The following is a 12,392-nucleotide window of genomic DNA, read 5'->3' as shown; positions in this document are numbered from 1 at the left end:
TGCCTGTCTCTGGCACTCGAGTGCTTGTGGAGCTCATCTCAGCAGAGCTTTGCTGCTTTCTGCTTTCCTTTCTCCAGCCCCTGGGCCTTGATGTACCCATGTGGCTTTGAAAAGAAATGGCTTGAAGGGGTTTGTGCAAAAAGTCACCCATCTTTCAAAATGCAGGTCAGGGTGCTGTTTGTTCAAGGAGCAGCACCTGAAGGTAAATTCTGTTATTCCATGAGTCCTTAGTTGATATGTTTTCCCAAAAGCCAATAATCTCCAAGGAAGAAATGTCCTGTCTGGGAAAATAAAGCAAGACATATAAATTGCTTTAATGGGGTGCTCTAGTACATTTATATCTTCTTAAAAGGAAGCTAAACCACATGCATGAGATGATAGATGAGTTTATTTTCACATGTGGATTTAATAACCTACCAAGATGTAGCTGCATATTTAGTGCCCGAAGTCATCTCCAGGAAAATAGTTCCCTGGGGTGAGGTCAGTGTCTGCTTACAGCCAAGAGAATGAGTTGAAGAGGTTTGTCAGTGGTTAGCTTGGTTAGGAGGCAGGATAGTTTATATGATACTGAACTAATCAGGGTGATGTGGAAATTAATTTTATCTTCTGCACAGGACAGAGAGAGTGGAAGTGCCCCTGAGACCATCTGGGGTTTAAAACTCTGAGAGCTGGAAGGAGCTGACTGCCACTCTGTTATCTTTGTAGCACTGTTTGTTACTCTTCCCAAATATTTATTGGATCATAGCTGTAATTAAATTTGTGCTGAAAATGTACAGAGCACTCTGTACTTAGTGTAACATGAAACCAGAGATCCTCTCCACTGAAGCAGTACAGTGGCAGGTCTTGGCCTCAAAGCCCCCTTTGGAATGGGAGATAATCCAAGAGCCCTCCCTGTTAGTATGGCACTTGCAGAGTTAAAGCACAGGAAATTGTGAGTTTTGGCTCCATCCTGTTTGACTATTTACACTATCTCCTTATCATTGTACCTGGCCTGGTCCTGGGAGATTGGATGGTGTCTGGATACAAGAGGGACAATTTAGTGCTCCCAACTGCTTGAAAGGGACTGGACAGTGATTTGTGAGCTCTCTGGTGATGAGTGAGATAAAGCTCTGCCGTGGGGATGTCCTCTGCCCTGCCTCCACCCTGGCCAGAGCTGGGCCAGGCTCCCCATGCACACCTTGGAGCTGGAGCTGGGACCTGATCATTCCCAAATTCCACATCCAGCTCTCATGGCCTGTGCTAGATGAGAGAAAGAAATCAATGTGCTGCAGTCAAAAGCATACAGATGTGTCTCAGGGAACTCCACTAGCAGGTTGGCTCTAAAACAGGGGCTGAGACCCGAGATGACAGCACTCACAGCCTGTGGGGGAAAGCCCATAGGACAAGCCAGAAGTAGGAGGGTGAAGTAGTCCAGGCTGGGAAGCACAACTCTGTTTGCCCTGGGATAAATCTTATTGACTTAAGCACATCAAAGCATAAATATATTGTCTTACTCCTGGACTCAAGCTGGCTTGAGCAAAGCCATCCTGAGAATCTCTTGCCAGTGCTCCTGTCCAGGACTGGCTGGTGCTCCCTGTGCCAGCAGAGATGTCCCTGGAGCCACATCTGCAGCCTGGCCCTGACTGGAATTACCTGCTCTCCAGACACCTGTGGTGCAGCTGTAATGCTGGGAGTGCTTGGCACCTCGGGAGGTATTCAGGGCTGAGTTAATTTAATTATTCTCCTGCTCATTGGCTTCAAAATCCACTTAGGGAGGAGGTGCCTTGTCCCTATCACAACTGCTGGCGGCCGGCCAGCAGAAATCTGCCTGGCAGGAGTGGGAATGAAGAGCTGGGCCAGAGTAGGTTTAGCTTCAAGGCACTGGGCAAAAGGGAGAGAAATAGAAATTACTGCCTTTAAAACTGCCAGCTCTGCTCTTGATGGATGATCCCCTAGAAGTGTCAGGCCAGGAGCCACAGCTCTGTGAGTTAGAGAAGCCTGTGGAATTGAGAAGAAATGTGAGAAGAAGAAATGTATCCAGGCTTGATCTGAGCCAATAAAGAGAGTCCCACTGACATCAGAACCCAACATTTCAGACCAGGCCAGATGGGCCATCAGAGCCCAGTTTGGGTGCTGGCAGCCAGGCCAGAGGGGACAGGCAGTGCAGCTGTGGTCCCCAGCAGAGCTCACAACCAGCAAACTCAGCCCATGCATGGCCTGAGTTTGAGCCCAAGTGAGGTAACCCTTGTGCCTCTCCCCACTGTTTTACAGTCTTTCCACTGAGCTCGGCATTACCATCTTTTATGGCATCCCATGTGCTGTTGAAAGCATCAGAGGAGGAAATGAAGGGCCCTTTACTGTCCAGGCTCTGTGCTCACATGTCCCCTGACGAGCTATTCTCTCCTGGCTGTGCCCACAAGGGGCTTCAATTAATGTTGCATGGGACACTGAAGAAAGAATAGAGAGAGAAAGAGAAAGAATAGCTAAAATACTATTAGAAATCTCCCTATTTCCCATCACATCCTACTGCTTGTACAGCTCTGCTGTCCCATTCTATGACAGATTTAGGGTTAGTCTCTTTCATTTTCTGGCTCTGACTCATTCTGTCCCTCATGACTGCAACTCATCTTTGCATCCTGACTGTATTTGGTGAATATTTCTTAGCTGTGGCCACCAATCTCTGCTCTTTACTTCACTTGGAGTTACCACCAACTCCCTCTCCTTTCCTCTCTGCATTTCAGACCCTCTGGGAGGAATGAGTGTGGGTCCAAGAGTCCAATGAGTGTGGGTCCTGCTGCACACTTTAAAAGGGTCTTTTCTAACCTCCAGAACTGTTTGGGCCAAGTCCACTTTGTCTGGGAGAGCTCTTGTGTGAAGCTGTCCCAGCAGCCATCTCTACAGATAAATAATAGTTTAATTAGGGAGCACCTCATCCTTCTTGTTCATAAAATATGAACCACTCTGTGTGTTTGGTAAAGGGGGAACAGGATAGGAGAGCAAAAGAGAAGGAAGGAAGGAATTAATTTTGAATGTACATTGCAAGTTACATTTATCTGATTTTCTGTAATCTGTCAATCTTCTGTTATATGGCTGAACTCCTTGGGGCTTGTTTGAAAAGGGAGAATTTACTGCACTGTAAGCCAGCAGTGATTTGCAAAGTGCATTGTATCCTAGGAGAGAGCAGGGAACCAGAAAAAGAGGAGGGGGATCTTGTGAATCCCCCAGCAGAGGTGAAAATACTCTGTACATTACCAGCTCCCTCCCAGCCACCCCGGGGGCATTTTTGGAGGGGACCAACCTGCTCTGTGTCCACCTCCCGTACCATGTGGCCATACCAGAAATACGGACCAGCAAGGGGTGATAAATTGACACCCTGGCTCCCTGTACACCTCTTTCTCCTTGGAGAAACCTTTGGAACCTTTCCCAGTAGACCAGTGCTTGATCAGGACTCCTGGCTGGAAATGCAGCACGAATTCATACTGAATATGCAGCATTCCATATTCTCTCCAGCCAGGGAAAGCAGATGCAGCTCATCCCGGCAGACAGTTATTGTAGGTGTCCTCCCCAACTGAGAAATGGTTGGGAAACGCTTGTAACTCTTTTTCTCAGGTGTTGCAAAGAGGATTTGTTTTGTAAATAGTGAAGCTGTTAATTGCTTTGACTTTATTAACAGGGAGCCGAAAAGGTGTTAACAAGTGTTTGTTGCTCTGTGCTGGCAGTGAGCCAACACCAGTCCCTCTGTAAGGGGAAGGTGGCAAAGTTCCTCTGAAAGTCCCTTTGCCTTTTAGGGAAGGAAAAAAAATTAGGCACCCCTTTAGCCAAAGACTTGGGGTAACGTGTGAATTTTGTAGGAGGGATTTAACTTGGATCACCGCACAGTTCAGCTGCAGGGGATTCACCTTCTGTCGGTAACATGGACTGGAGCGTCCCCAGGACAGCACAGCTGGGAAGTCAGAGCTGAAAAGGAGCTTTAGAGGTTATTTTCTGCCTCGGCTTCTCCCTAGGCACAGGTGGAGGGAAGCTCCTGCACGCAACTGTGGGAAGCCCAGGAGTCCAGCAGCTTTGAAAATCAGACTGGTTAAGGGATCTAACTTCAAGCATCTCACTTAAAAATATGTTGTTGAAAGCTAGAGTTGAGATTTCCAAGTCACCAAAGTCACTAACTGGTTACAAAAATCTTTCCTGTATACTCCAACAAGCCACACACCCAAATCCTCCCAACTTTCCTTGAAAATTCCTGCTGATAAATCCCATGGATTTAATCCCATAAATGGATGCTTTTTCATCCTCCTCTCTGGGACTGCCACTAGCAGCAGGTAACCAGGGGCTGATTCAGGCCCTTTAACTTTTTCCTGCTTAGGGTTGGTTTTGCAAGTGGAAGAGGACCTGTGAGTTGTTTGTTAAGACTGCAGGGAATTGCTGGCACTCGCTGGTTTCCCTGCAGCAGATGCAGCGTGACCGGGAATCTACGCTGCATATGAAAAGGTCACTTACCCTGCTCAAGAGAGGAGATTCTAACACTTGTCAGCTTGAGTGATGGAGGCTCTGCATGGAGAGCCATAATATTCATGTCAGAGAATTGCCAAGCCCTTGCGGAAGTGTTGAAGATGGATGGCCTGGGGATACACTCCTGACACTTTAATACTGGGGGAGGATACAGCACAAACATCTCATGCAGAATTATAATCCATGAAAGGGCACTGGGGGCATAATTTAAAGGTAATCCAGCAGGCAAGGAATTTAACAGCTGAAGGGAAGCAGGCTGGGATGCTGGTGGGATGCAGTGGGGGCTGTGGTGGGGCTTTGGGGGAGGGAACAGCCCCCAGCTGGGGTGGGACCAGGGCAGAAGGGAGCAGTCCAAAATCCATCCACCTCCAGACTGCAAAATCATCTGCAGAACCTGCACTTTGTGTATGAATAAATTCAGTTCTCTGCTTGCTGATGGTCACTGTGCAGCAGTGTGACCTGTTGAGGGGAGAGCCTGGGGCAGGTGCCTCAATCTCTGAGCTGAAGTGTCTCTGCCAGCCTGCTGGGAGGGGCTGTGGGGGCACACCGGGGCAATGATAGTGTGAATTCCCTGCCAGAGCCATCCCTGCTCTCTCTTCTGGGAGAGGGAGCAAAGGAAACAGCACAGATCCAGCTCCTGAGCCAGGTGACATCCCCAGCCCCCACACAAGCACAGCCCCAGGCTGGCCCTGAGTGCTGGGCAGCCCTGGGATGTGCTGTCTGCCTGCACCCAAACTTCACCTCCTGCATGCACTGGTGGAAGTGACCCCAGCCAAGGCCACCTGAGGCATGCCCATGCTCCTGCCTGAAGGGGAGTGAGGCTGTGCAGGCATTTCCAGCTGCAGGGAAGGAGAAACCAGAAGGAAACTGGGGGTTGCTGTCCCTGGTGAGGGTGCTGGATGGACACCTGGACAGCAGCACAGCATGGCCAAGAGGCAGCTGGTGAAACAGGGACAGGGATAGTCCTGGGAGAGATGGGAAGGGCTGGGAAAGCCTGTGGGCTTAGCCTGGGCTGTTATCATGGTAGGAGCACCCCAAAACTGACCCTGTGTTAGTTGAGCAGGCACCTCTGACATCAACCTGCCCTGGTCTGTGGCAATGCTATAGCTGGAATATATTATTTCATCATTTGGAGTATGTTTCCCTTTCTCACTAGAAATGGATTGTAAACCATCCCTCTCCCACAATAAAGGCCCAAATACACTGGAGGACCCTGGTGTCAAACCTCCAGAAAGGCAATGGCAATGCTGAGCTGATTTCACAGATTTCTCATCACAGAGGGTGCTCTGTCCATGCCAGTGGCTGGTCAAACATGAAGATGCTGCTCCAGAACTATACAAGTGACCCCACAGCCCTTGACAGAGCAGCAGTGACAGGGCTGTGCTCTGCTGAGTGTGCTCATGTTTACTTTGGAAGCTGCTCTGCAGGGGTAAAAAAGCTGCCCAGGTAAAATCCCAGCTGAAAGGATGAGCTCGGTCCCGTGGCATCCTCAGTTTGTTACCCTGTGCCCCATGGCGATTGTGAGGGTTATTACAGAAAGCACAGCAGCAGGCAGGGGTGTCAGGGCTCCCTGACAGTGCTGTGATGGATTAAGATGATCCTGAATTTCTATTGTTTTGTAGTGAATGTAGTGAGAATTGATGACTGTTGTATCCAAGCAACAAGGGGGAGGATAACGAAGCTTCAGCTTCTCCAGGACTGTAATATCTCTGGCAAGGTGCCACTCTAAGCCATAGAGTTGATTTTTGTATTTGTTCAGTCTTGGTATTGTCTATGCAAGGTACAAAAAGAGAAAGGAAATCTGTGCCATGGGATGGTGTGCAACTTTCTCTTGAGTTTTCTTCAGTTTGCACTTGGTCTCTGGCTTTTGGGGTGATTTGCTCATTGCCTTAGAGAGACTGGGAACCAGAAAAGTAGATGGCTTTGATGACAAATTTAAGGAAGGACAGTTCATCTCCAGCATTTAATACAATAGGGGGGGATATGAATGCTGAGTTGGTGGGAATGGGAGGGCTCAGTGGGAAAGGATTGGTCTCAGCAGTGGTATCTCTACTTCCCTCCCCAGCCCCATCTCCCTGGGATGGAGCCTCTGTGGGACAGAGGTCTGGTCTGGTGCTGTTGCCACCTACAAACCTGCTCCTTCTTATTTTCCCTGTTAATGTCAGTTTGAAAAGGTGATGCAGAGAAATGGGTAAGATGACACACAGCATGTCCTGCCCATTCCTGCTCTCTGGGAGCCCTCATCTCCCAGGATTTACCTGTATGCTTTATTAACCTGCTGCTGATATACAGCAGGAAGGTTTTTGTGTGCTTGGGAGTTATCCTGGTGAAATAGTTTCCCTCCTCTGTGACCACATCAACAGGGACTGTCCTGTGCTCTGTATATCCTCCTTTTGTGGGATTTTGGTGGTACCCTGGGCCTTCAGCTGCTGGGGCTCTGGAGCACAGTCCAAACCAACACAAAAAGAGAGCCTGGGGGTAATATTTGTGCAGGCAAGTCAACCAGTGCTTGAGATGCAGAAAAGCAGCTTTGCTTGTTTGTTTTTATCACTTCCAGTTCAGCCTAAATTTTGGGGGCTTGCAACCGCTGTTGTGGCAACACTGTTCAAAAATCTTGGGGTATTTTGTTTTGGTAGGGTAAGTTACTAGAAATAGCCACCCTGAAGGCAGCATAGCCCCCCTAACTGATGGTGTCAGCCTTCCAGCTTTAATAAAACCCACTTTGCATAAAAGAAAAGCACGGAAGTCAGCTGTGCTTCCCAAAGGTGTGTTTTGCAAGCTGAGCTCCCTGCTCTGGCTCTCGTGTGTGCCGAGGCTGTGTTTACACAGGGAGCCACAGGGAGACCTGGATAAAACAGCACGGGAGCATTTGCAGAGTGGGTGCAACGTGCTGGCAGAGCTGTGGGCTGATTTTTACACTTGCCTCTCCTCCTCCTCCCCTGGCCGGGCATCCTCGCCCTGCATCGTGGGCGTGGGTGATGGCACAGCCTCCGGAGCAGCTCTGGGGCAAGGAGCAGGAGCTGCCCCGGGACAGCAGCAGCCAGCGCTGTCCCCTGCTGCCCTCCCCGAGCTGTTGGCACCCGGAGCAGCAGGGAACCAGCAGACACATTCACAACTGTCCCCAAGCTTTCTCCCCTGCTCCAGTTCAAAGGGCTCCTCTCGTGCCTCCAAGAAATCCGCAGCGAGTGCCGGTGGTGACGCTTTCCACATCAAAGCGGGGCAGCCTCGCATTGTCTGGGGGATGTCGGGTCCAGGCAAATTAAGGAGACTTTGGGAGCTTCAGAATCGGCCTTAGCCGGGCTGTGTCTGCATACTCAGCACTTGGAAAGGGCGAGATTACGGCGATAGGTACTAAAGCCAACCCTCCGGGGACTGGAGCCAATTTACTGAGATCCAGCTACTGAACTCATTGCCCTCGGTGGCTTTTGGATTAATGATGAGGAAATTCCTGGAAGTGCTGGGTTTTACACAGAAAGGGACAATTTTTGCACCTAAAATCATACAGCTAGGAAGCCAGAAAGGAAAAAGACAATTATTTTCATTGTGGTTTATTGCAAAATACAGGCCAAAATCTAACTCTTAAAGGATGCCTTTAAAATATATATTGAAAACAGATTGTGCTAAGCAATAATACAATTTATTAATAAACAACATCAGGCATAAAGAATTCTGAATTCTTATCTGCTAATTTAAAACAAAAACAAAAAAAAGTACAGGAACTGTAAAATGCTTAATTTTATCCAATACAAATACATGAAGCTAGTGTCTATCTGGGGCAAGGCTTCTTGTGCCAGAATACAAAATTCAAAAAGGAGGAGAAAAAAAAGGTGGGGAGGGAAATATGTAAACACTGACTGTAAACTTTTCAAAGCCCTCAAAAGGCTGCAGCTATGGTAATACACACCACGACACTGTCAAACCTCCTCTCACATCACAAAGTGCATAAGTTTTCCTCTAGAGATGCTGCCAAGCAGCTGCTGTGCACCAACAGCGGGGACCAGGCTGCAGGGATGGGATCACCTGGCAGGACCTGCCACAGCACCTGTCCCCACCGCTGTGGCTGGGGCTGGAGCCCCACTGCTGTCATGGGCAGACCCACTGGCAAGGGCACAAGGGGCTGAGCCCGCATAAACCAGAATTCCTCCCTCTGTCCGACACACAGATAAAGTGACTCTCGAGAAGAAAGAAGCTACTGGTAAATGTTGAGGGAAAAACGTGGAAGCAAGATGGACCGTGGTCCCTCAGCACCCGAGCCTTGTGCTTCCTACATCCGCAGGAGATCCCAGCACCTCACATGGCGCACACCCAACCTTCCTTCCCCAGCGTGAGGACACCGAAAATCCTCCCCTATCTCCTGTGGCCCCTGCTCCTCTGCCTGCTGTGGCTGGGGGCGGCCGAGTCGCGGCGGGTGCAGAAGTGCTTGGCCACCAGCGTCCGGCACTGCTCGCAGCGCACGGTGCAGCACCAGTGGAACTTGCAGTTGCAGCTGGACACCACCTCGGTCCTGCGCTCCTCCACGCGCAGCCCGCACTCGGTGCAGAGCCGCCGGCAGCTCCGCTTCTCCCACTGCGACAGGTTCCTGCCGCCCTGCAGGCACTCGCGGCCCTCGGTGCCGTGGTGGCCCAGGCTGGCGTTCCTCGTGCAGTAGTCGGGGGAGTCCTCCAGGAAGACGAGCTCGGTGGCGTGGATGTGGTGGAAGGTCTCTGCCGTGGCCCCGCGGCTGTCGGCGCTGTTGCCGGCTCTCAGGCGCCGCTTGTCCATCTCCAGCTTCTGCGCTTGGTCGTATTTGATCTTCAGGTAGTTGCCCACCTCGCGGAACTCGGCGAGCTGCAGCCAGCAGGTCTGGATGCTGCAGCTGCCCGACACCCCGTGGCACTTGCAGGCTCTCTTCATTGTGTCTTTCACCGCCTTGGTGGGATGAGGTGAAGAAATTGGGAAATCTCAAAATCAGGTTCTACAGCGCTTATAATGCGGGGACACCGCATCTAAAGTGGCTTGTGCTTGGCATGACTTCAGGTCCTTCCAAGAGCTGGTACTCTTAGTTACAGGAAAACATCTGTCCCAGAGCTAAGTGGGCACAAGCTATTGTCCCCAGCCCTTCCAGGAGAATCCAGACCAGGAAAAAAGTGCCTTTATCAGGTCATGCCCTTCTCACGCCACTCACCAGCATCAACCCATGTCCCTTTCAGAGGTTTCATTCAAAATGTGTGAAACTGCTTTGGAATAATCATACCCAACCTCTCTGCATCTCCTCCAGGCCAAGCACTTCACAGATATTATCTGCCTATCTCCCTCTGATATTTATAAGGTCCCAATCACTGGTATCTATGTGAGATTAAGCCTTGACACACCCTATGAGATAGGTATGTTAAGTGTTGTCATCCTTGTTTTTACAGACAAGGAGGTTTGGCAAGATGCTGAGAGCTTCCACGGCCCAGGCAGGAGTAGGGGCGAGTCTGGCTGGCTTGTGAGCAGGGCCAGCTCACACCTGGCTTCCCGGCCAAAGAGCTTGGAAATGCATATTGCAAGAAAGTAAGGAAGGCGGTTCTGCCTTTGTTTCACAGACCAGACAAGCCTAGAGGTGAGCACAAATCCCATGCATTTCTGAATAAGTGGTGTGTGCCAGCAGTTAACTGCATTACACAGCTGCAGGAGCTGGAAGGGGGAGCAGCTCTTACTGTGTTGAGGTTCAAGGCCAGATCCTGGCTGTGTTTTTTCCCCCATGCAAGCACTACCAGGCCTGGATTTTCACAGGGGCCTGAAAATGGGCACCTGAACAGCCTAGATCTTGTTTTCAATATAGACATTATTATTACTACTATTATGACTATTATTATTACTTACAAGTCTCCCAACTTCATTGTTGTGCAGGTTAATCAGCGCGCGGGTGTCGTGTCCTGTTTCCAAGGCATCCACAAAGAGCTTGGAAACCTTCTCCCCAAACTCCACGTTGTCACTGCATCCTCCCCAGACCCAGCCTCGGCCACCTGCAGGACAGACACAGGCTTAGGCACCGAGCTGCCCTGCAGCCTGAGGGGCTGTGTGTGGGACAGAGGGACGGGTCAGTCTGTCCTGGGCAGGCACTCACCGACGCGGCCGTTCCTGGAGTCGTCGCAGCCGCAGCTCTCGAAGTCTCCCAGGCTGCAGTTCCTGGTGAGGGTGTACATGACCCCGGCCGAGCTGATGGCGTGCACAAAGGAGGTTTCCCGGGTAGCTGGGGGAGAGGAGGGAAAGAAGCTGTCACATGCAAAAGCTGTCACATGCAAATATGGACATCAATCCCGGATTATCAGGAATGAAGATCTCCTGCGCTGCGAAGGTGCAAGGAGAAAATACCCACAGGCTCTGTGCAGAAGGAAAGGTGCTACAGAAATGAAATGCTCATGACTGGATCTTTTCAGGATCATGACAGGGTACAGCAATTTGCTATCATATTATGCAGGTGTCCATACAGGGGATGGAACTTCTTGCCAGGGGTAGGATTTAAGGAAATGCCATGGTCCTGCTCTGGCCAAGGTGAGTTAATTCTCCTTTCACCTGGCCCTCAGTTCCTCTCTGTCCTTCCCTGCCTGGGGGTATGTTGTGCTTTGATCTTGTCTGCTAGAGAAAATGGTCATTGATCCTTTGAACCTGTGCTAACAGCTGTCTGCTCTCACACTCCTGGTGTAGTCCTTTTTGGCTTTCTGAAGAGATTCAAATAGAGATGCTGCTCTGGGTGAAAGGAGACTTCTGCCTATTGAAATAGCTGATATTGAAATACATCCACAGCTTTCTTATGCAGGCAGTTTCTTAGTGCACATCTCTGGTTTCTCCCTTTGCCTCTCCTGCACTTCTCCCCGCTGGAAGCTCGGGTGTCTCTAGCACTGCACTCCCCGGGATGCTGCACACAAAGGGGTAGGAGCAGACCCATGGAGCAGCACCGCAGGAAACACTGAGCCTGGGATCCCTAGGAAAATGTTAGTGCTGATTATGACATCAGTTAACACACATAAAGGAGAAACAGCTGTGATTTTTGGGACAGGAAGGCCCTTTCCCATCAGTTTGTCGGCAGCACCGGCTCTCTCCGGAGCATCCCGGGCAGGGAGCGGGGCCGCAGGTGCCGGCGCACTCACCGCTGCGGAGCCGGTTGTGGGTGGAGAGCTGCAGGGCGCTCTCGGGGCAGTTCCAGCGCTCCCAGCCGAACTGGAACTTGCACTCCTCCATCCCGCTGTGTGCCCCGGCCGCCACGCTGCTGGAGAACGTCAGGTAAGCCTGGCACGGGAAACAGCGGGGTTAAAATCCGCCCTGTTTAGCGTTTATCAGTGAAAACAGACATAAGCAGGTTGTGAGTCCTTTCCCTCTGTACTTGGCAGGACTTGGAGCCGATATGCTCTGGGAAGTCTGGTTCCTTGGAAAGCACTATTTCCCATTTGCAATACAAAATCACTCCATTTAAATTCCTGACAGTCCATGTGTTAATTACCTTAGGTCCTGTCATCAGAAAGTTATTCACAGACCTGAAACAGAGAAAATAAAATAAATCACCTTACCACAGGCTGAAGAGCATCTCTAAAAAATGCCCTTCCCACCGAGTTGGACCCTACCATGCTGCTGTGTGGAGAATGGCACTGTAGACCCCTGTGATGGAGAGGATGAGGAGGGTGCTTCTCTTCATGGCTGTCACAAGGAGTGGGGTTGGATCCCTTTGGCTGTTCCGTAGCTCTCCACACCGCAGGTCTCTGCACAAGCAGGGCCACCTCCCTCCACTCCTTCCCAAGGTGAGCTATGGGGATGGAGCAAAGCTGCAGGAACTTCCAAGCCTGATATTTATAAGGTGAAGTTGTGAATAGTCAAAACCCCCCATTCATTTGCTACCCAATGACTTAATGTGATAAAAAAGCTCCCGCTCCAATGGGTGACAAGGAACC

The 12,392-nt window shown here is 50.4% G+C and overlaps 1 protein-coding gene across 1 annotated transcript; it reads right to left on the bottom strand.

Moving 5' to 3' along the window:
- Positions 1–8,832: 8,832 nt before the first annotated feature.
- On the bottom strand, positions 8,833–12,139 carry WNT8A (Wnt family member 8A; the record flags this gene model as incomplete). Its single annotated transcript, XM_084215805.1, has 6 exons — positions 8,833–9,393; positions 10,330–10,472; positions 10,574–10,699; positions 11,598–11,736; positions 11,948–11,981; positions 12,069–12,139. The coding sequence occupies 6 exons, from the start codon at positions 12,137–12,139 to the stop codon at positions 8,833–8,835; spliced, it is 1,074 nt and encodes a 357-aa protein (XP_084071931.1).
- Positions 12,140–12,392: the final 253 nt, after the last annotated feature.

Source organism: Fringilla coelebs, assembly GCF_963513975.1.
Source record: "Fringilla coelebs genome assembly, chromosome: 15".
Classification (NCBI taxonomy): Eukaryota; Metazoa; Chordata; class Aves; order Passeriformes; family Fringillidae; genus Fringilla; species Fringilla coelebs.
The sequence above is the reverse complement of the archived record's forward strand: the minus strand, read 5'-3'. Positions and strand labels throughout refer to the sequence as shown.